General features: G+C 58.6%; 1 protein-coding gene across 14 annotated transcripts in view; it reads right to left on the reverse strand.

The window, feature by feature from the left end:
• Positions 1-24,397, reverse strand: part of VAV2 (vav guanine nucleotide exchange factor 2) — a 180,279-nt gene that overhangs the window by 120,351 nt on the left and 35,531 nt on the right. For all 14 annotated transcript variants that reach the window (XR_010841788.1, XR_010841787.1, XM_059073293.2 and 11 more), the window contains exon 2: positions 20,704-20,820. Coding sequence is in view for 12 of the 14 variants with exons in the window: in XM_059073293.2 (XP_058929276.1) it covers positions 20,704-20,820 (117 nt within the window). In the remaining 2 variants the exon portion in view is untranslated. The remainder of the gene's footprint in view (positions 1-20,703; positions 20,821-24,397) is intronic.

Genomic DNA, 24,397 nt, shown 5'->3' on the forward strand with positions numbered 1-24,397 from the left:
TTTACGGGGCCCGAACTGTGTGCCAGGCCCTGCTCTGGTTTCTGTGATTCGGAGGTGAACAAGACAGACCCCTTTTCTCATGGGACCAGCCTTCTCCAGGGCGAGTGACAGGAGCTTATTAATAAGATGCTTATCAGCATGCTGGAGGACACAGGGCAGGGGACGGTGGGGCGTGTGGGGAGGGAGTGGCCAGAGCTGCCAGGGGACCTGAAGGCCGTGAGGGAGGGGCCAGGAAGGGCCGGGTCGGAGGGGAGAGCAGCCTGGCTTGATGCAGCAGCTGCAAAGAGGCCAGCACAGGGCTTCCCTGGTGGCGCGGTGGTTGAGGGTCCGCCTGCCGATGCACGGGACACGGGTTCGAGCCCCGGTCCGGGAACTAGATCCCACACGCCGCGGAGCAACTAAGCCCGTGCGCCACAACGACTGAGCCTGCGCTCTAGAGCCCGTGAGCCACAACGACTGAGCCCACGGGCCACAATGACCGAAGCCTGTGCACCCAGAGCCCGTGCTCCAAAACAAGAGAAGCCACCGCAGTGAGAAGCCCGCGCACCACAACGAAGAGTAGCCCCCGCTCGCCGCAACTAGAGAAAGCCCGCGCGCAGCAACGGAGACCCAACGCAGCCATAAATAAATAAATAAATTCATTTTTACAAAGAAAAACGTCTCGAGAATCACCACGTGTTTCCTGGGGGCAGAGTGGCGCCGCTGAGAGCTGCTGGGCTGGATCATGGGGGCAAAATGGTGGGTGTGGGGCGTGAGGGGGGAGCAAGGAACAGCAGAGAGGTCTGGTCTGGACGACCCCCCAGCTCCAGGTGGACTCAGCACAGTGTGGCCTCCGGCTCCTTGGCTGGTCCAGGGACCCCCAGCAGCCCTCCACCTCCCTGCCTGCTGGACGACACCCGACCACAAGGAGATGCTCAGATTCTGCACCTGCGACGTGGAGACCACGTCAGGGAGCCATGGGGAGGCCAGCTGGACAGTCACAGAGATGCAGCAGCAGGCTGCCCTTTGGGGATGGCCATGGAGAGATTATGGGGGAGCAGGAGGTGGGCCCCCCACAGAGGAGAGCATGCAGCGATGCCAGCAGCTTTCCCCAGTCAGTCCCAGGGGAGAACGTGCCCCCCACCCTTGGGAAAGGCCTGCCCCACAGGAGGTTTCTGTCCAGAGCCCCATCACGCCATAAACATCCCGGCTCCAGTGGCAGGGATGTCAGCCCTGTTATAGGTCAACGTTAATCCTGAAACACAAACACCACCCAACCAAAAGTGACAACTCAGCCTAAATACCTCAGGCCCTAAACCCCGGGAGGTGCCCTGGGCTGTACCGTCAAGTCAGAAAGTCAGTGGCCCCTGGTAAGTCAGACCCAGGATCACCACGTAACCCGGCAATTCCGCTCCTAGGCGTGTACCCAAAGCACCGAAGCAGGCGGTCAAACTAACACCTGTACACGAGTGTTCACACAGCTCTGTTCACGGTAACCAGCAAGCCCGTGGCCATCAACAGACGAACATGCAGATCCCACAATGCGATATTCCTCAGCCGTAAAAAGGATAAAGTCCCGACGTGTACAATGTGGATGAACCTTGGAAACATCGTGCTGAGTGAAAGAAGCCAGACACAGAAACAGGAGTCCACTTCCATGAAAGGCCCGGAAGAAGCAAATCCACAGAGCCCAAAAGCAGACCACCAGGGTGCCAGGGGCTGGGGGAGGGAGGAGTGGGGTGTGGCTGCTGACAGGTGCAGGGTTTCCTTCCAGGATGATGGAATGTTCTGGAACTAGACAGTGGTGGTGACTGCTCTGCACTATGAATTTCTTTAATGCCGCAGAATTGCACACTTTCAAGTTGTTAAAATGGTAAATTTTATGCTACGTGTGTTCGCTCTCCTTCCCTTCCTGGCACACACGTGTTGACAAGGGCCCCCGGATCTAGTCCTCAGGGGCCCTGCTGACATCAGGAGATTCTCCCCAGGTGGACACAGGGGGCCCCTCACTGACCAGCCGCCGCATCCTGTCCCTGAACTTCCTTCCCTGCAGACACACCCCCAGGAACCAGGAGCAGGGCTGTCACAAGGAAGCTTCTTTGGAAGAAAGGCCAGATGAGGGGCTTTGCGAAGCACCCCAAGAACACGAGCCTTCAGTGAGTCCCTTGTCTCCGGGGAAGAGCCCAGTGGAAGCCCTGAGGGTGCAGAACTCACGTGCACCACGTGACACACAAAACACGTGCACAGAGACACACACCACACAGGCACGTGGACACACACGCGCACATGTACACACGTACACACACCCACATATGTGGACACACACGTGCACATGTACACACATCACAATCACAGCACACACACAAGTGCACCCACATCTTGCCTTCCCAGGGCCTGCCAGGAAACGGCCACAGGGAGCGGGAGGAGGGAGGAGGGAGGAGGGTCTTCTCCCAGACGCGGCTGTGCTGCTCAGGGGTTATCACCTGCTCCTTGGAGGAGGCTTGGTCTTGCGCAGATAAGGCGGACCAAAGGAGCACGATGGATGGATGAACCGCGCTGAAAGCTAACTGACAGTGATTCATGGGGGAAGTTTCGCTCCTCGGGATAAAGCCCTCTCTGTAGAGAGGGAAGGGGGTGGGCACAGACAAAGGCAGTGCAAAGTTCTGGGAATCCATGTGACTTTTAGTGGGGACTCTGGTGCTCGAAGAACATGGGTGGGTGAGTGGGGGTCTCAGCGGCCATGAAGAGGGCGAAAGGGGGTCGGGAGGGAGAGCAGGGGGTGGGGAGAAGCACCTCTGTGGATTCCAGAATCGGAGTAGAAGGAAAGCCGGCCCACTCTGCCCGACAGACAGAGGAAGCTCCATCTCTCCACTCCCGCTGGGTTTCCCTGACTGGCCGCAGCTTTGTCTGTCCTGGGCTTCCCTCCTTGCCTACTGCGAAAAGTCTCTGTCCATCAAAGCCAAGCAGGCTCCAGACCATCCCTCCCCACCCAATGGCCAGTGACGGGCCGGCCCGAGAGCTCATTCAATTATCCGGACTCTGCACCTCTCTTCCCCGGGGGGGGCCCCAGCACTGTTCTCCCCTGTGCTGGGCCCAAGGTCTCTCTCCGTTCCTGATCAGAACCCAACCCCAAGGGAGGACCTGCAAACTCCTCGGCACTGACAAGCGAGAGATAAAGCCTACCGGGTTACCTATATCAATAGGAACTTAAGTCAAAGGAATGACTCTCTAATGGTGGAACGTCAAGTTGAATATTCTTTATGACTTATCAGAGATCTGGGAACCTACCACAAAAGAAGCAGAAAACTCATATATTTGCTAGAAGGGTTTTTTATGTTCACAAAAGATAGAGCTGTCGTCCTCAGTGAGCTGCAAAGACATAATCCCCAAAGTGCCATTAGCAACTCAAAAACAAAATACCCGCCCCAGTGAAACGGTAAACACGGCCCAGAGGGGCCACTATTCCAATCAAGTCAACTCAGACCTCACAGGGACTGGCCCCATGGGGTTTCACTTGTTCCCTAAGTCCCCCCAGAGGCAGGTGTCACCCTCCCTTTTATGGGTGAGGAAACTGAAGCTGGGGGGACAATCTGCCAGGTGAGCATCCGTGAAGGGCCGAGTTGGTTCTGTCTCCCCGCCCCCCAGATGAGAGCCCAAAAGACCCCAGAGAGAGAGAGCCTTGGAGACAGAAAAGGCTGGGTGGACCCTGTCTCAGTCCATCCAGGCTATAACCGAATGCCACAGACAGGGTGGCTTGAACCCCAAACATCTATTTCTCACAGTTCTGGAGGCTGGAAGTCCAAGATCAAGGTGCCGGCAGATTCGGTGTCTGGTGAGGACCCGCCTCCTGGTTCACAGGCCGTCTCCTTCTCGCTGTGCCCTCACGTGGCAGAGGGTACAAGGGAGCTCCCTGGGGCCTCTTCTTATAAGGGCACTAATCCCATTCGTGAGGGCTCCACCCTCATGACCTCATCACCTTCCAAAGGCCCCACCTCCTAACACCATCACCCCGGGGATTAGGTTTCAACATATGAATCTGGCCGCGGGGTGGACACACACCTTCAGGCTACAGCAGCCCCACACCCTGCCTGCAGAGACTGGCGCCAAGGAGAGGATTTACACAACACTGTGGAAAACGCTGGTCTGCCGCCCACCCTGCAGCCCTCACCCAGCTGAGACCCCCACCCAGACCCGCCACCCGCCACTCCCAAACACTCCTGAGACTCTCCTTTCCCCCCCACCACCCCACCTCCTCCAAAAGGCATCAGCGGTGTCTCGTTTCCCCGCCTCACCAAGCCCATTTTCCTAAGTGACTGAGATTCTGTAACACCATTAAACATGAGTTAATTTGCTTTTCCTAATGATACCTCCACCGCGGCAGGACATCTCTCCTTTTCCAGTTGAAAGACATCTTGCGGTGATTTCTCCAGTTACATTAATAGGGAAACCATGAGACAGGCTGAAGAGGAACGGATGCTTCCAGCTTCCAACACAGAGGATCAAGGTCTTAGCCGTGGTGGACAGACAAACAGGGCAGAAAGACTGCCAATGTTCAGGGTCTTCCTTCTGAGTTGTCCAGTGCTTCTAACCCATGCCCAGCGCTTACCCCCCACCCCCCCAACCCCTACCCCCCCAACCCCCCACCCCCACCCCCACCCCCGTCACCACACCACCAGAAACATCTAGGAATCCAGGCCAGAGACGGGAGCGCCTGGGGGTGGGACCGCTGAGCCCTCACTGGTGCGGGGACCATGCTGGAACTCCACGCCCCCTCCTCCCAGCTTCACGGGGCTGATGGAGGGCGCTATCATCCTGCTTCCCATTTTGTAGATGAGGCCAGCGAGGCGGTGCCGATGACCACCAATGTCACACATTTAAGGAGCACAGAAGCAGGACTGAAATCGGGTGGGCCTGACTCCCTCCCCGCCTTCTCAGCCCCGGGGACCCACAGTGCCCGAAAGGCCGCCACGGCCCTGTCACAGCATGCCCACCACCTCGTAGCCCCACCTCTCCCCTCACATCCAGGCCCGGCTCGGCCCTCGGGGTTTACCTCCGCTTGACTCTCCGCACCTCCTCCCGGACCCGCCTTGCTGCCGTGTCTCTGCATTTCTGACACGCACCCCGCTACCCACCGAAGGCTAAAACTACCACCACATGCTGCTCCAGAACCTTCTGTGCGTGGGGCACCATCCTTCCCAGGTGCCCACAGCCCACCTGTGGAACAGCTACAAATGGGAAACAGAGGCAACATCCCAGGCCTCGCCACCAAAGCGGGCCCAGCTGGGCTCTGCAGTCAGGCTCGAAGGCCCCAGGCCTCCGCGTTCTCTGCTCGGCCACGGAGCCGCGTCCCGAGACCCGCCCTGAAGCCGCGCAACCCCAGTTGAGGGGTTCCTGGAACCCGGGTGCCCAGACTCCCAGCCCGGGGCCTCACGGACCCCAGTGGCCGGGACAGCTGGCTGATCTCCCCGCCATTCTACTCCACGGGTCATAGGCCGCCTGCTCAGCCAGGGAAGCGCCAGGGCGACGGAATTGCCTTGAACATTCCTCTCGTCCTGGGAGGGAGAAAGGGCGCTGGGCCATTTTTGCCACCCGCTAAAATATTTCCGTATCAAAAAGGAATGCAAGCTGGAAACGGCACAGCAGCCGGAGGCACATGGATGTGGTCTGTTTCAGGGAAGCAAAACCAAGAGTGTGCCCTCGGCAGCCCCGGGCCAGAGGTGGGAGGCCCGGCCCATCCTGCCCTGCCATCCTTCAGCAGAGCCCAGAGTCAGCTTCAGCTGGCCCCAGACCCCGGGGCAGCTTTCTGTGTGCTCAGCCCTGCCCGGCCCGGGCGCTGCCATCTCTGTGCCAGGTGCTCTGGGGAGGCCAAGGAGGCCCGGTGTGGCCATGAAGAGGGCGAAAGGGGGTGGGGAGGGAGAGCAGGGGGTGGGGAGAAGCACAGAAGACGTACCACAGGCCGGACCCTACTACCTGCCAGGAGCCAGGCCTCCCAGCTGGGAAAGCGGCAGCTCGAACAGGTAAAGGGATCTGCTATAGACGTTGAGCTGAGAGCCTCATCCCGGTCGGCCCCTAGAGGCCACGCCCGGCCCTCCCATCACCCGGGACCTGGGCTCCAGGGGCCAGGAGACAGAGCCTGGGCTCTCCTCAGACCCACAGAGGGCCTCCGTGTCCCCACTGGCACAACAAGGGCTCTGGCTGGAAGACTGCCAAGGCCAGCCATTCTAGCATCTGTGCTGGAGAAACCCAGGGTGGCTTCACAGAGGAAGAGATGCCGGGCCGTCCCGGAACCCTGTCACGGGGTCAAAGAGGAGAGTCTGGGTGGTTGGGCAGAGAGGTGCGCAGTGGCCCCTCTGCCTGCCCACTCGCATGGGCGTGGGGGCCCACAGCCCCGTGCGGACCAGGCTGACACTGGCGGGGAGCCACTCCTCCCTAGACACTCGCCCTCCGTCATCCCGGCTGACGGCACAGGGGAGCCTGGGGTTGGCCCGGGACGGGGGTGCTGCCTGTCCCCCTCCAAGCTCCCTCTGGTCTCCCCACAGCAAACAGACAGCCTCCAGCCACCACAGCTGCCTGTTGATGACCCGCTGTGTCCTCCACAGTGAAAGGCACCCAACTGGGGTCCTTGATGGTCACAGTCCCAGAGCTCTCCAAGTACCCTGACACACCCAGACCGAATGTCCCAACTCATAACTTCCCACCCGCACCCTTTCTGGCCACTGCGCCCTCCACGGGGGGTACGGCTATCGGGGTGCATCAGGTGTAACGCATAATTAGTCTCTAATTTAAAATAGGAAAAGTGGGCTTCCCTGGTGGCGCAGCGGTTGGGAGTCCGCCTGCCGATGCAGGGGACGCGGGTTCGTGCCCCGGTCCGGGAGGATCCCACGTGCCGCAGAGCGTCTGGGCGCATGAGCCGTGGCCGCTGAGCCTGCGCGTCCGGAGCCTGTGCTCCGCGACGGGAGAGGCCGCGACAGTGAGAGGCCCGCGTACCGCAAAAAAAAAAAAAAAGGAAAACTAATGACTTGTCATTGGTTTCATATGTGTACTCTTTGAAAACTCAAAGGCCTAGGAGGAAACACGGGGACACTCAAAGGGTCCTTGGAGGACCCGAGCTGGGGATGCAGACCCGGGGTTCTCCCGAAGACCCCAGCCCTCGGCCTCCAGGCTCAGGCATGCCAGCTGGAGAGCGGGGACAGTGGCAGCTGCCTCTCACCACGCTGACCCCTGCACCTGGCAGTGGGCACACCACAGTGTTTGCTGAATGAATGAAAGACCACTGAATGTCCGGAAGGAAAGCTGTGTCTCGCTCTAAGGAATCCGGACCCCGAGTCTTGAGCCCAAATACACCAGGACCCACTTCCCTGACCCCAATCTCTGCAGCCCCACAGACCCACCCGGGGCTGCGGCCGGGGACCCTCCTCTCAGCCCATCCCTTCCTGCCCTGTGACGCTGACCTGTTCCTCCCGGTCTAAAAACTCTTCACTCTAAGAGCTTCAACAGAGTGAAGTCATTTCGGCCATACCAAATTTATTTATCGTATTTTTATTTTTTAATTTTTTTTTTTAAAGTAAATCTGTAGTTACTATTGCGAAAGGATGATTGTTGACATTTAAGATTCTGGCCTAAATTCAGTTTAATGATTTTGTTTTCCACAGCACACAATGCTGAATAAAACTCCAACTAGTTATTTATATTTCAGATGCGTGCTGGTTATTTGTCTTTGATATGCGGGATTTTTTCAAATGACAAAGTGGAATTCCCTGGCGATCCAGTGGTTAGGCTTCGGCCGGCGCTTTCCCTGCCGTGGCCCCGGGTTCAATCCCTGGTCAAGGAACTAAGATCCCACAAGCCGCGCGGCACGGCCAAAAAAAAAGGAGAATTCAGAATTTAAAAAATAAATAGAAGGGACCCAAGAACACTCAGCTCGCCTGTGCCCACCTGCAGCGAAGAGATTCGAGCGGGTTCGGGAGGTCCGCAGAGAATGAGGCCGCACACCGGCCGAAGCCAGGGGCCATAACGGAGGTGTCACCGGGGTCGAGGTCACAGCCGCCTCATTCCCGGGGGGGGGGGGGGAGGCTTCATGACGGCCACCGCGGTGACACGGCCGCACCGAGCCCGGTACAGCCACAGCCCAGGCCAAGGGCCTGGTCTCCCCAGGACGGCTAGGAATGGTCCAGTCCTCCCTGGACCAGTGGGCCGGGGACCGGCCACAAGTGCCCCCGTTAGGCTCTCTCGTCTGTAATCAGCCCAGCGTCCGCCCGTGGTCACGCTCTCCATGAACGTCACGCCCGATGCTCCTTTCTGTGGCTGACTCCTAGTCCTCCTCGAAGGAGCATCTGCCCTCTCAGACGCCCAGCGACCCCTCCTGCATCTGAGAGGAGCCCCCCAGCATCCCCCGAGGCCGCCCTGGGGACCGGCTCTGACTTCAAAGCTGCCTCCCCACGTTCCCACCCGGCTCCCCGGCCCGCGAGGAAGCCCGGGGCCTGAGCGAGTACGAGAAATCAACCACTGATTAATACAAATCTCCGCGGAGCCCAGCTGCCCAGACGTTCTTTCTTCATGGAAATTAAGCCACGAGGCCTGGACGTGAGGGCTGTTCTAATGACGTCTGCAGGTAGCAGTTAGCCCGGGCGCGTCCCAGCGCTGGCAGGTTTAGTGGGCCGGGTGATGGCATGCAGGTATGCTGACTGATACCCACAAGACAGGACGGACACCATCGAGAGCTACTGAGGGGCCCGGGAGCTGTCTGGTTTCAGTTTGCTTTGCATGCCCTGGAGGCCTCTCTCTACCCCGTTCCTGGGAGGCGGTGGGACAGCCCCAGCCTGCCCTACCTGGCTGAGCTGGGGGGAAAAGAACGTCCACCCTTGGCTCTGTCACAGCTGTGACCCCAGAAGTGTCTACCTGCCTGGGTTTCCCAGCCAGGGAAGGGGCCTGATACTCAGTGATGGGGACGGAGACGTGCCTAGTGACCTGGTGGCCTGGTAGGGAGAGCACTGGGGTGGGGCGCTTTGGAAGGTGGGGTTCCGGGAACAGGGGAGAGTCGGGCTGGACCGGGCAGACCCTGGGCATTCTGTGAACATTTCACCAACTGTCCATCAGCAAGTGGAACCTGGCTGCTCCTCCCACAGAGGCCCTGTCCTAAAAGCTGAACGTCTGTCCTCCCTCAAATATATGGTCAAATGAAAAGGGAAAAAACAAGCCAAGAATATGATTAAAAGATGAGCAAAGACTTGAATGAACATTTCTCCAGCGGAGATACACAGATGGCCAATAAGCACATGAAAGGATGGCCGACATCACTAACCACTAGGGATTGCAAATCAGAACCACAATGAGAGACCACGTCACCCCCATTAGGGTGGCTATTATCAAACACACACACACACACACACAGAAGATAACAAGCGCTGGTGAGAAGGTGGAGAAATTGGAACCTTGTGCACTGTCGGTGGGATGTAAAATGGTGCAGAAGCTGCGGAAACCATTATGCTGGTGCCTCAAACAATGCAACACAAAACTACCACCTGATCTGGTAATTCCACTTCTGGGTATATAATCAAATGAAATGAAAGCAGGAACTCAAAAAGATATTTGCACACCTGTGTTCACAGCAGCATGACTGACAATAGCCCCCAGCCTCACCTTACCCACAGATCTCATTTGTAAACAAACCCCGCATTCTACAAGGCCTGCCCCAGAGCCTGGATCCATACAGGTGAGACTGGAGACCAACCTCCTCCCACGCGTCCCCTCAAGAGCGAGAGCCACCAGGCTGGGGGTGGGGCACCTCCTCTTTGGACCGAGCATGGGCTTCACTCCATAGTGAGGCTGCTCAGCCTTCCGGGGCCCAGAGCCCTGGAAGGTGAGAGGGCTGCAGGTTTAGGAATTCAAGTATAAAAGTGGTGAACGAAGCTTTGCACACGCACGGGCACAGCAGCAGTGCTCACAACAGCCAAGAGGTAGCAACTGCCCAAACGCCCGGCAATGGGTGATGGATCAACAAGATCTGGTCCAGCCATACAATGGAATACGATCCAGCCTCAGAAAGGAAGGGAGGGCCTCCCTGGTGGCGCAGTGGTTGAGAATCTGCCTGCCAATGCGGGGGACACGGGTTCGAGCCCTGATCTGGGAAGATCCCACGTGCCGCACAGCAACTAGGCCCGCGAGCCACAACTACCGAGCCTGCGTGTCTGGAGCCTGTGCTCCGCAACGAGAGAGGCCCGCGCACCGCGATGAAGAGTGGCCCCCGCTTGCTGCAACTAGAGAAAGCCCTCGCGCAGAAACGAAGACCCAACACAGAAAAAAGTAAATAAAATTAATAAACTCCTACCCCCAACATCTTCTTTTAAAAGGAAAAAAGGAAGGGAATTCTGACACATGCTACAGCATCGATGAACTTGAACACATTATGCTGAGTGAAAGAAGCCAGAACAGAAACTAAAGGCTACATCTGTATGATTGTGTTTATGTGAAATGTCCAGAATAGGCAAATCTGTAGAGATAGAATAGAGACTAGTGGTTGCCAGGGGCTGGGGGATGGGAGAGGAGGAACTGGGGTTTCCTTTGGAACTTTAATCAAAAAATTCCGGGGCTTCCCTGGTGGCGCGGTGGTTGAGAGTCCGCCTGCCGATACAGGAGACGCGGGTTCGTGCCCCGGTCCTGGAGGATCCCACGTGCCGCGGAGCGGCTGGGCCCGTGAGCCGTGGCCGCTGCGCCTGCGCGTCCGGAGCCTGTGCTCCGCAACGGGAGAGGCCACAACAGTGAGAGACCCGCGTACCGCAAACAAAAAAAAAATTCCAGAACAAGACAGTGGTGATGGCTACACGGCACTGTAAACATATGGAATGCCACTGAAATGTATACTTTAAAATGGTTAAAAAGGTAAATTTTGCATTAGGTCCATTTTATGACTGTAATTTTTTTTAAAGAACGGCAGAGTCAAAAAGGACGATGCAGGGTGAACACCCCAGGGCTCCAGCCGAGACTCCCTAACCCGCATGTCAGGCGGGCAGGGCAGGGAATCTGCGTGCTGAACCAGCACCCCTGCTGCGGAGGACCTGGGGTAAACGGGCAAAGGTCTGAACCACAGCGGGGTCTCTCCCCCAACAAGGTCGCAGCCACACACCTTGTGATTCAGAGGCACTGCCCATAAACCCCGAAGGTCTGACCGGCCACAGACCCCCACCTGCCATGTGCCGTTTGAAGAAGCAGCATTCCTTGGGAAAGGCCTTCCAGGATGCCAAGGAAGAACACTGTGTTACAATTAATTTATTCTGATCTGTTTTCTTCTTTCCTTCTTGGTCTCATTCAGCTTTTTTGCTGCAAACATCAAGTTGTCAGGCTTCAATAGAAACAATGTCTTGGGGCGCTAGGGAGAAACAATTAGCCAATTAAAATTTAATTAACTGTGGACACAGACCAAAAAAAAAAAATAATAGCATGCACGAGTGATGCCAGGACTAGTTGAGAAAATTGGAGCTCCCAGCCCCCTTGGGTGGGGCCCTCAGGGTACAAGTCGCGGATGAGAGTGATAACCACGAGGTGTGCAGCTTACCCAACACCCACAGGGACCAGAAAGGCCCCCCCCCCCCCAACGACCACCGCCAAGAGGTCAGCCAGCCAGTCCAACCCTCTGTTCACAGATGGGGAAAGTGAGGCCAGAGGGGAGCACAGGAGCCTGCCCACGTGCCAGGAGGTGCAGCGGCCGAAGCAGGGCTTGGACGCAACTCTCCTTATCCCCCACCCCGACTTCTCCATTGCACGTGTCTGCTGCCACCATCGGCACCCGAGTCCCCTCTCCCCAGGAATGATCCTAAGTGAGAAAGGAGTCGACGGGTAGGACTCGCCCACCAAGGATCATGGAGCCACCTCCTGGCCATCAGCCCCTCCCTGAACCCCTTCCAGGGGTAGAGGGGCCAAAACAAAGGCCCAGAGCCTCCCGGGCCTCACACACAAGACCTGCCCATCTCCCACAGGGCGGTGGACCCAGATCACTCACAGCTCCTCAGACCTACAGGGACTCAACCAACAAAACGGAAACTTCCTGGCCTCCCCTGGTGGCGCAGTGGTTAAGAATCCGCCTGCCAATGCAGGGGACACGGGTTCAAGCCCTGGTCTGGGAACTAGATCCCACATGCCGCGGAGCAGCTAAGCCCGTGCGCCACAACTACTGAGCCTGCGCTCTAGAGCCCGTGCACCACAACTACTGAGCCTGCGCTCTAGAGCCCGTGCGCCACAACTACTGAGCCTGCGCTCTAGAGCCCGCGAGCCACAACTACTGAGCCCACGAGCCACAACTACCGAAGCCCGTGTGCCTAGAGCCGTGCTCTGCAACAAGAGAAGCCACTGCAATGAGAAGCCCGCGCAACACAACGAAGAGTAGCCCCCGCTCGCCGCAACTAGAGAAAGCCCACGCGCAGCAACAAAGACCCAACGCAGCCAAAAATAAATAAATTAAATAAATAAATTTATAAAACAAAAAACGAGACTTCCCCAACCCTTGTCCACTATGCGGGCGATGACGGCCAGTGGCTGCCGCCCAGAAACGGAAGCAGAGAGAAAACCACTCCCAGCACCAGTGAGAAAACGTGGGGTCAGCATCTGAACGGCTTATTTGACTCTGCGTGTGCCTGCACGCGTGTGTACACGTGTGTGCCCGGTGGTGAGTTCCTCTGAAAGCGGACGGGCTAAAAACATCCTGAAATGACAACCCGCAGTTAAAAGGAGGAAATGTTTTCAAGAAGCTCAGAAAGCCTCAGCCAAAAGGCCTGCAGGCGGCTCTGCGGGGCCTGGAGGCCGCCCCTGCTCCAAGGCAGCCGCATTTTAATATTTTAATCAGTAGTTAGCACCCAGTGGATGCTGAGGAGGCCAGCCTGGATCGCCTCCTGCCGACGTCGGGGGTGGGGGGTGGGGGGGGTGCCGATGAACTCGCCGCAGCCTGGGCACCAGCAGCAGACAGGCCTCAGGTGAGCGCAAGGCAGCCGCGCTCAGCAAACGCATGAACTAACGTCAGGGAAATGAGCGAACGCGGGGAGATCGGGCTGTCGGATGGATGCCCCAAGGCTGCCGGCTCCTTCCCGGAGCAGAGCCCCGGGAGCTGCCTGCATTCATCGAGGAGGAGGAGGAGGAGGAGGAATTGACATCTCGATCCCGAACGCAGGACGGCGGGACAAGGGTGGCGGGTGAGGCCGGGACTCCAGCAGCGGGATGGGCTGTCGGCCACCCCCCTGCCCCGCTGCCAAGGCCACGGCCACCGGCTCCGCGCGGGCTGGTACAACGAGGGCACCACCCCCGGGACTCGCGCAGGCAGACACGCAGCCGCGCCGTCTCAAATCTTCCTCCAGCAGCCGAGACGGGGCCCATCTGCAGGCCCATTTTACAGATGGGAAAACTACAGCCCCCGGGGGTGAGGCGAACCGTGGGTCAAGCCCACTCGCCAGCGTCACACTCTGTCCCAAGCCCCCGAAGGTGCCTCAGTGGGTCCACTTTTACCTGGCTTCCCGAAGCATCAGCACTGTCGAGAAGTCCGGAGGGCAGTGGGGTGGGGTGCTGAGTGTTTGCCGGAGGGGCCGGGGCAAGAGAAGTAGTCATGGCAATAGCAGGACAAGTGGGAGGTCTGGCAAAGCAAACCGGTTTCCTCCCACGTGTCAAATCCAGTAGACTCTCGGGGTACAGGGGTGCGTGCAGAGGGGCTCGGTGGGAAGGTGCTGGGATCGATAAGTGATGCCTGCCCAGGGCTCTGCAGGGGGTGGCAGCATGCGCCAGGCGCTGCCAGGCCAGGGGGACGGAGAAGGGGAAGGACAGGCCGGTGATAAAAGAGGGTCCCAGGCAGAGAGGACGAGTGGGACAGAGGGCAAGGAGGGAGGGCACCTCTACCGCAGAGACAACCGCCGAGGGGCCCTGCGGCTGGGCCAGCAGATCCAGGCTCTGGACGCAGCCAGAGCAGGTGGCGGCTGACCCGCGGACAGTCGGAGGGTCTGGGATGCTGGGGGACAGGGCCTGCTTCCCACATCCAGGACAGCTGTGACCAGCCGCCCCACCACCAGGGCCCTCAGGCAGCCCGTGAGGCCCCAGCCCTGGCCCCCCGCCACTGCCTCCCAGAGCCCTGATCCCAAGGAGGTGGGTTCCCTCAGCTGTTACGGACACTTAGTTTCAAACTATGCTTTTACCCTCTTCAGAACACTTCCCGTAAGCAAGATGTCAGGCAAAATAGGAAAAGAGAAAACAGATAAAAGTGGACTCACTCCGATTCAGCAGGGCCCTGCCTTCTGCCTCCTCCTGGCCTCCAGAGACAGGCCCGGATGGTTTAAAATTCACTGCAGGAGGGAACGCACCGCCTTGTGCCCTTTGAAAAGCTGATGGTCAGCCCTCCCCTCCTGAGTCGGGCCTCTCGTGGCCTCTCCCCAGACAGCCCTGCCAGCCTCCATGCTGCCTCCCGGCCCCCATATCGCCCTCCTGGCCTCCACACTGGCCCCCGATTAGCTTCCCAACCCCCTGCAGATGGCAGAATTCCACAGAGCTGAGCACTCCTTGCCCCTGCAAACAGCTGCCTCACTTGGCAGGGGGAAGGGACGCGGGAGAACGCAGAGCTCGGCCTCCGCCGTCCGCAGGACCCGAATCGACCCCCCAGTTCCACCACCGCCGTGGGACACAGGCGAGACATATCCTTCTCTCTGGGCCTTGGTTTCCTTCCCCACTTCCCGAGGCCCCTGAAGACCGCGGGAGCTCACGGGTGCGGGCACACAGAGCGCGGGGCTCCGCAGGGGGCGGGAAGCGCGGGCGGGGTGCTGGCGGGAGGGCTCCCGGCAGGGCCGGCACTTGGGGGAAACGCTGCGCGCCCCGCCTCGTGCACTGACTTAAGGAGAGGCCTGTCGTCCGCCCCCGGCCGTGCTGAGGGCCAGGTTGAACCACTTCGTAAGTTTCTGAGCCCAACAAAATGTTTTCATGGATAATAAATAGAGGAGAATTCAACCCGTTCACTAGAGGGTGTGCTCTGCTCTTTAACTCAAATGACAGAAACAGCCTGGCAGACCTTCCTCCCGGGTTGTTAACTGCACTCAAAACGGGGGGCTAAAGTGAGCCGAGCTGACCAGGTAGGGCTGTGGGTCCAGGGCGGCCCAGGCAGGGGACACGCAGGGAATCGGGCCCCCGACGTGGGCGATGCCCCACCCCCCGGAGAAAGATCCTGGAGGGGACCCCGGGCCCGCCTGGGCCTCCTGACCCACCGAGGGCACCAGGGCCTTCTGCAAGATGCCTCACCCTCACCCCGTCGCCACCAGCAGCCTCCAGGCTCCTCCAGTGAGACCCACAGGCTCTCGCAAAGACAGACCGGTGCACCGCCCCCACCCCAGGTTGGATTCTAGGCACGGGAAGAGAGCGTGAACGTCCCTACCGCCAGGCAGCCCGTGGTCCGGTCAGGGCACTGTGACCCGCAGCCCTGGTAAGGAAGGAAACCGCTTAGACGGTGCACACACTGGGCCCAGGGCGCAGCCCCGCCGTTTCAAATCGCGCGACCTGAGCCGAGGCCCCTGGGAGGTGAGGGCGGTGGCCCTGTGGTGCGGTGAGAGCATTACAGGCCGAGGGGCAGCCTGCAGGAAAGCCCGCGATGAAAATGAGGGGGTGAGCTGGCAGGAAGCCGGGAGCGGGTCCCAGGAAAGACGGCCCGGGGCCACCCCGAGCCAGAGGCCGGCCATGGCCTCCTGGAGGCTGGGGTCCACCCCCCGGGCCCCCACTCCTTCCTCCTTCCCTGCCTGATGCCCACCCAGAGGACAGACTCGCCCCCTACAAAGCTTTCTCGGTCCCACCCCTGGCTTCACGGTGCAAGTAAACGCGCCCAGGGGGTGGCTGGTCCACAAAGGATTACAATGAAGAGAAGGATGGCCACGGGGTCCCAGGCCACACGGAGAGCTGTGTCCCCAACACAGCGCCCGTGGGGCTCCGATCGACAGGGGGCAGCTGGTACGGCCACATTCGCGATTAAGTTCCGGGAAAGTCGGCAGCCCAGGGTCACTGCCTGGACCGACCCCAGCGGCGATGCCAGGCAGGACCGGAAGTGTTGGCAAAGCCACCACTTCGCCACCCTACTGAGGAGGCTCACGACGAGGAGATGAGGCTGTCCTTCCATGGTGATTTCTATCCACAGTCCCTGGGACCAAGACACCAGAAGAAAGCCACAAAAACCCTGCAGCCTCACCAGGATCCTCCGTCCAAAACTGCCAACCAGATTCCACGCTAAGGCATCCCGGGGAGACCCAGCCCACCCCGGCCACCCACTCGGCCCTCCCACGCTCCGTCCCTTCCTGGGCCCCGTGCATCTGACGGACGCCCAGAACAGGACTCGGATGCCCAGAATGGGACTCGAGGGTCCACAAGAAGGGTTCACACACGCCATCGGGGAGGGAGCAGGGCCCCGGTCTCAGCAGCAAGCCCCTCCAGCTCACGCTCTCCACACCAGGAGGCTTGGCCTTAGCTCCCATCTCAGGCCCTTCGCTCAAACCTCCCCTGACAGGACTGGTTTGAGCAGAAACCTAATACCTTTAATGCGACCATTCGGGAAAATACCAGGAACAGGGGCCAAAAAAAACAAAGACTTCCGGAACCAACTTTCCGGATCCCTCAGCTCCTGCTGGAGCTTGCCGGATAGGTGAGCAAGAAGAGGAACAAACTACTAGCAAAAGTGATAAGACCTGTATGTTTGCTCCCTGGCTGAGGCCGCCTAACACTACCGCGCCCTGGGCAGTCACGTCCTCGTTCTATCCCTGCAGAAACAAAAGCTCAAAGAGTCCAAGTACACGCAGAGTGCGATCCACACTGGGTCTAGCCGACAGGAAGCCCCTCTCCCCGCCGCCCACCCCCTCCGTTGCCGTGCTCTGGACGGATGAGAGAAGGCTGGCTGCACCCGGGGTCCCGCAGCCCCCGAGTGTCTCCGGGGGCCCACCTGCCTGCCGTGGGCCGGGAAACAGAGGGAGTGCAGTCTGCATGAGCTGCCCCTCCCAGGGTCAGGAAACACCTTCTGGAATTTCATGCACCCCAAAACATCAGCTCCTCTCCACACCCCGCCCCGCAGGGAAAAGGGGAAGCCCAGGGGCCAGGGGGCAGGTGGAGAGCCCTGCTGGTTCTGGAAACAGGAAGAATGCTGGCGCATGGGCCCAACTCCGCACGGTGGCTTCTTGGGGAGAGGGGTGATGACTCCCCTCCGATGCCGAGCTCACACTGCACGTGACCCGCTCCACACCCACACGGCAGAGGAAGGGCTCCAGGGTCTCGGCCACGCGGTGGGCCAGCACGGCCAGCTCCAGGGGCGGAGCTCAGAACCTTCACTTTCCCACCCCTTTTTTCTACCGTGACCTGCACAAGAAGGCAAAGGTCATGCAAGTGTCTCCCTTTGATCTCTGCCACAGGAAGTGTCTAATAAATTCTTGGTAAATTGAATGCTTATCGGGCGAATGGGTGGAAGGACCAAGGAATGAATGCCTTTTCGCTTCCCAAGGAATGACTCCAATTTGAGAGACTTGGGAAGCTGAGAGGCAGCTGTTTAGAAAAAGAACACCACCACCCAGAACCCAGACAGGACCTGAAAGCCTCCTTCGATAATAGCAAAGAAAAAAAAAAAAAAAAAAGACCTGGAAATTTCTAAACCATCCTAAGACTAACTAGCCAGCTATGCCATGAGGATCCTTTCTGCTCCTGAATCCTATGTAAGTGGAGGACGCCCAGGCAAAAAGGGTGAAAGAAACCTTGCCCCTCAAATCCCCGCCCGCGTCCACCGCCATGAGAGATCACAGCCACCCCCAAGCCCTTTCCCAACCATCCAAGAATCGGCCTCAGTGTCACCCTCAACACGGGCTCCGGGCCGTTCGGGCCGGCAGAGACTGGACTCGCCCCTACTGATCGATCCTGCCTGAGCCGGGCCAGCGGTGGCAGTCAGGGGAGAGCAGGATAAGTGCCCCGTCTTCATGGTCTGACATCGCTGAGCACCGCCAGGCACGTCGGGGCCGGCCTGGGCGTCCCCACTGCATGGGCTCCTGGAGGGCAAAAGGCGAGTCTGGACCGTGGGCATCTTGGTGAGTGTGTGCTGTCTCTGTGCCCAGAGCCAACTCTCACACGAGGACGGCCTTCCCAAGCCCGTCCCAGGAAGTCCCACCTGAGTGAGGAGCCCGACCTCCCCAGGCCTGCTCCCTGACCTGCAGCCTGGAGCCCCAGCTCTGCCTGCCCATCCACAGCTGAGGGAGCCGGGGTCTTGCTTACGCGTGTGCTTTCCAGGGGATCCTGTCCCCGGATGTCGGGGAGAAGCTTCTCCCGGTGCCCCAGCCTCTGCTGGCCCCATGTCACACTCAGCTCGGGATGCTGACCACGAGTTTACCACGCTCAGAAAACTAGGCAGGGAAGGACGGACAGATGGACCGGGAGGACGGCGGGAGGGCCAGGCTGGGCTCCAGATGTCTGCACGAATGAAACGATGGAGAAAAACTGAGAGAGGGGAGGCTGCCGCCAACCTGTGCTGGTCCAGTTTCATTTCCACCAAACCTGGGGGTGGCGAGGGAACAGGAGCAGCGGCACCGCCGTTTAATGAGCACCTACTACGGGCCGGGCCCCATGCAGAGGGCTCCCCGGCCCACGTGGTCCTTGGCAAACCGAGGTAGGTCAGAGCCACTGTGTCACCGGCCGGTAAGCGGACCCAGGTTTTGAACCAGGTCTGTCAGACTGCACGTGAAGGGGAGAAGTAGAACCAGGGCGGCCCTGCCCTTCCCAGAGCCCCGGGGTCTCCCTGCGGGTCGCGAGGCTGAGCCCAGGCCCCTGGGCTCCTCCGGTGCATTCCCGGCGCCTACACGGCGCTTCCCAGTCCAGACCCACTGCCCGCTCCTGGCTGGCCCTGAGCGGCCCCTCTGCAGGCAGTCGGCACGCCCCGCCGGGGTCAAACCACCCCACTGGAACCGCCGACGACCATGAGGGGTGCCCCCTTTCGGAGTGTTCGGCCGTGGCTGGCAGGTCACGTGACGAGAGGTGAATGCAAATTTACGTACGTCTTACATCACTGCACTCGGCTCAAGCAAAGTAATGAGCGCGGCTGCAGGCCGGGCACTCCGTGCGTCACAGCTGGCCAAGAAATGGGTTTGGCCAGGGTTCATCCTGTCTTTTCCTCTATGCAGTTATTTTAAATACCAGTTGTGTGTCTGAGTGTTTGTGCGCGCGTGCGCGTGCGTGTGCGTGCGTGCGCGTGCGTGCGCGTGCGTGTGCGTGCGTTCGCGTGCGTGTGCGTGCGCGTGCGTGTGTATTCCGAAGGCTGTTCCCCGAAGTCCAGAGCCACTGGCTTCTCGCCTGCTCAGGACACTGCTGGTCACAAGGATAAATAAGAACAGGAGAGAGGTTCTAATCCATCTAAAAGCAAGACTGGGAAAACTGAGAGGCCCACTTATGGGAAAGGACACCAGCACAGCTCCATGCAAGCTCCCAAGGCTCCTGCCCCAGCAGACACGCCCCCAGGCAGAGGGGAAGAAGGCGGCCTCAGAGTCCAGGGCAAGTGCCCTACAGCCAGAGGGACTTGGGTGCGTCATTTAAGAGAGAAAGAGAAACCTCTAAGAGCTGGGTGTTGACACAAAGAGACAGGCTCTCGAACAGGTCCCCGAATGAATCTCGTTTCTAGAGAATTTCAGAACTGAAGAAGAGGACCATCAGGCCCAGGTGGCTTATGGGAAAGTCCTAGTTATTGATGCTAATTTGACACTTTACAGCACTTCAAATAAGGGCTCCTCTTGGAACTGACTTCTCAGCATTTGCAAGTGCAAATACAAAACCCTCCTCGCGTTTCATAAATCATGTATTCACAGAACTCTTCGGCAAACACCAGGTCCCTTATGATAATGGTCCTCAGATAAAGCAGGCAATAAATAGCCTCTGATATTTCCCATCAGCAGGTGGAAATGCCCCCAGGTAGTCCTGCACGGGGTGGCAAAGAGCCAGGCCTGACTCAAGCCCTCGGCCCCCGATCCATCAACAAGGTATCACGTCCTGACCCCATCTTTTAAAAGGAGGGACCTTGGAACTGTCGGCTTCCAGATGGAACGGGACACTCTGAACACAGGCTCCCCAGGAAGCCACAATGAGCCACACCCTCACCTGGCCTTTGCACCTGCCCGACCTCACGTTTCCCTCACCTGTGCCAGCAGGACTCCCAGACAGCCGCCAGGGACACTTTCTGAGAACACGGGGAGACTTCCCGGGTTACTTGCCACGGACCTAGGGGGTCACCTCCAGGGACCAGGGGGTTCAGGTAATCACCCCCGCCCTTGCCCGACACCTGCTCAGAGCCAGACGGCCCTGCTTGTTTCAGTATAACCTTGATGGCTCCCCTCTCGGAGCACCACGGTAAAAGCGGTACCTGCATCACCTCAGCCGACCCACGACGGAGCTGGTGCCCTTTCTCCCACAAAGAATGGGAGACTCGGGGCAGGAAGTAAACGCTTAGGGTCGCTCAGCTAGAAAGGCAGGGCCAGGGCTGTGTCCCCGGTACTGGACTCGTACTGGACTCGTCCAGGCCCGGCTTTCACCCCCATCCTCCTGGATTCAGGATGCTTGACTTCACCCTGGACAGCTTGAGAGGCGGGAGGGGCCGCCCCGCTATCCCAGCCCCCAGTGCACCCCCTCCTGTTGGTAACACAGCCAGGCCTGCACCTGCCCACCGGGCTCCGCGAGGAGGGGCCAGGCCCATCCCAGAAAGAGGTCACTCACCTTCCCAAAGTCCCGGACGTCGAAGAGGTCGAAGGGGTCGAACAGCTCACTGTTCCTGAGTCCGAATTTGTCATGGCAGACTTTAAGGAAGGTGCGGATGTTCTTCAAACACAGGAACTAGAGGAGAGAAGGGAAAATTATTCAACCTGCACGGTCTCTACGGGCAGTAACGCTAACAGCTGCAAACTCCGCTTCCGGGCGCTGACCTGGACCCGCACTTCCCTGCTCGGAGCAGACACCACGGCCATCCCACTGGTCCTGGCCGTTCCTGGCCATCTGCCCCGTGCCCCTGCCCAGGGATCCACACGTTTCAACTCCGACAATCACGGCTGCGACAAAGTACGCTGAGTTTTCAGTCTGCAGGCACAGAGCGGGCACTCACCCAAGCGCACGCTGCCTCCCCCACACAGACACAGCCCCCGTTACTTTACACAGGACAAAGAGCAGGGACTTGAGGACACCGGGAGGGGGAAGGGTAGGCTGTGACGAAGTGAGAGAGTGGCAGGGACATATATACACCAGCAAACATAGGGTGGAGAGCTAGTGAGAAGCAGCTGCACAGCACAGGGAGATCAGCTCGGTGCTCTGTGACCACCTAGAGGGGTAGGAGGGAGACGCAAGAGGGAGGAGATATGGGGACATATGTATACGTATAGCTGATTCACTTTGCTATAAAGCAGGAACTAACACAGCAATTATACTCCAATAAAGATGTTAAAATAAAAAAGATAGATAACCAACAAGGACCTACTGTACAGCCCAGGGAACTCTGCTCAATATTCTGTGATAACTTACATAAGAAAACAATCTAAAAAAGAATGAATATATATATATATGTATAACTGAATCACTTTGCTGTACACCTGAAACTAATACATCGTAAATCAACTATACTCCGATAAAATCAAAATTTTAGAAATAATGTTTAAAAACAAACAAAGCCCTACAGCAGCCATGGGGACCCCTGGAGTAGCCCAAGCCAGACACAGCAGGGGGGCCGCCGGGAGCGTCAAGACCCCACGTCAGCATCCGGGGCACCTCCGCCACCCAGTCACCCAGAATCTGAGCTCCCAGCTTGCAGTGGGCTCGGCAACACCATCGGAGGCGCGGGGCGGGGGGGCAAACAGGGTCGCCGGCTTCAGTCCCCGTGGAGGAAGCTGGTGAAGACTTGGGGGCGGCAGACGGGGGGGCCTGGAGCGCAGACCCTGGAGTCACAGGGCCCCGGGTTTGAATGCCGTCCAGTGACTCTAGCGGGACCGGGGAGAGTGGCGTGGGCTCCTGAGGCCTGGTTTCCTAGCAGGACGTGCCTGGCTGGGTTAAGTATCCACCCTGACGGCGCAGACTGGGCATCAGGTAGGTGGGAGCCATCAGCCCACCCAGTCCGGTTCGGCGTGACCGTCCACGAGGTGAGGACCACGGTGCGCGCAGCTGAACGCTACCCCGGGGTTCAGACCGGTCGTCCCCACGGCCACCACTCACTAAGGGCCCAACAGCTCAACTTCAAGAGACCTGCAGAGAGCCTGGACTCTTCACCGGAAATCTAGACGAGCAGACGGATTTAGATGAAGGACGGGTCAGAATCAGAAGCTACGCAGGCCCAGGGTAAACCAAGACGTGCTGAGGACGCCCACGGGGTACACGGCGCCCCAGCAGAGACGCGAACCTCCCCGCGCAGCCGCGCCCAGCGGGCATTACCCCCGGCTGGGGGCAAACCCCCCCGTATCGGGCCACTCCTCCCTCCTGGCTGGGGCTGGTCACTGGTCAGAGACGACCCCGGCTGACGTGCTTGCAGTATATTAGCTACTCTCTATCTGGGTGTGTGGGTATCTGGGTGTGTGGATCTCTCTGTGTTTATCTGTGTGTATCAGGATGTATCTGTGTTTGTATCTCTGTGTGTTTATCTGTGTGTATCAGGATGTATCTGTTTGTAACTCTGTATTTATCTGTGTATATCTGTGTGTGTGTGGTTCAGTGTGTATCTCTGTGTGTATCTCTGTGTGCTTATCTGTGTGTATCAGGATGTATCTGTGTTTGCATCTCTGTGTGTTTATCTGTGTATATCTGTGTTTGTGTTTCAGTGGGTACTTGTGTGTGTATCTGTGTGTATCAGGATGTATGTGTGTTTACTTGTGTATATCTGTGTGTTTGTGTGTTTCAGTGTGTACCTGTGTGTATCAGGATATATGTGTTTTTATCTGTGTATCTCTGTGTGTTTCAGTGTGTATCTGTGTTTGTATCTGTGTGTTTATCTGTATATCTGTGTGTTTGTGTGGTTCAGCGTGTACGTGTGGGTATTTGTGCGTATCAGGATGTATCTGTTTGTATCTCTGTATATTTCCATGTGTATCTGTGTGTTTGTGTGTATCAGTGTGTATCTTGTTTATCTGTGTATGTCTGTGTGTATGTGTATTTTTTCTGAACACCTGAGAGTAAACTGCAGACATGACCCCCTTCCCCCAAACGTCTGAGCGTGTATCTCCTGAGAACAAGAACACCCCCTCCACAATCACAGCACCAACGTCAAAATCAAGCAATTGGGCTTCCCCGGTGGCGCAGCAGTTGAGAGTCCGCCTGCCGATGCAGGGGACACGGGTTCGTGCCCCGGTCCAGGATGCCGGGATTCTTAATCCTCTCCTGCTGCGGAGCACAGGCTCCGGACGCGCAGGCGCACGGCCACGGCTCACGGGCCCAGCCGCTCCGCGGCACGTGGGATCTTCCCGGACCGGGGCACGAACCCGCGTCCCCTGCATCGGCACGCGGACTCCCAACCGCTGCGCCACCAGGGAAGCCCTGTTAACCCGTTTTATTGTGAAGCATAACACACACAATGGATCCCCAGAAGAAGAAGGTAGATTTTTGGTTTTGGCCGCACCCCGCCCTGCGGCATGTGGGATCTTCGTTTCTCAACCGGGGATCGAACCCGCGCCCCCTGCATTGGAAGCGCGGCGCCTTAACCACTGGACCGCCAGGGAAGTCCCAATGGTAAATTTTACGTCTTGTATACTTCACCACCATAAAAAATTTTAATTCACAAAACAGACCCACAGGGAGGAGGCCATGTGACGACGGAGGTGGAGATTAAGGTGATGCTTCCAGGAGCCAAGGAAGCCGCCAGGAACTGGGAGAGGGCCTGGGACACATTCTTCCACCAAGACCCCAAGAGACAGCCCACCCTGCGGTCACCTGGATCTCAGATGCCCAGAACTGCGACTTCAGCAGCTTCAACACCCCCCACCCCACCCCCACCCGGAGGAGAGGCCTGAACCAGAGCTGCCCCGGCCCCCTCAACCCTGCAGCTCCAGACCCTCCTCCTCCCGCCCGCCCTGCCAGCTGCGGCCTTTCCTGCACCACTCGCCTCTGATTTCCACTAAGCCTCTATTTTAATTCCTCCTCAGCCTCCCATTTTTAGAGTTAATTACACAGCTCCTGACCATAATCGCAGCCGGCAAGGCCAGGCTTCCTTTGGGGGCTCAGGCAGGGGCAGGCGACCCGTGAGCACAGTGTCTGCCCGGCCTGGTCCCACCCCCACTGTGGCCACTCGGGCCCCTCACCTTCCAGAACCGCTCCCCGTGATGCTCTGGGCCCACCCCAGGCTGGCGGCGGACAACAGCCGCACAGACAGACTCGGACCGCGGGCAAAGGGGCACAGCAGGACTGGGAGAAGGCACCCGGGCCGGCAGCGGTTCCGGGTGCC

The sequence above is a fragment of the Kogia breviceps genome, chromosome 8, assembly GCF_026419965.1.
Source record: "Kogia breviceps isolate mKogBre1 chromosome 8, mKogBre1 haplotype 1, whole genome shotgun sequence".
Classification (NCBI taxonomy): Eukaryota; Metazoa; Chordata; class Mammalia; order Artiodactyla; family Physeteridae; genus Kogia; species Kogia breviceps.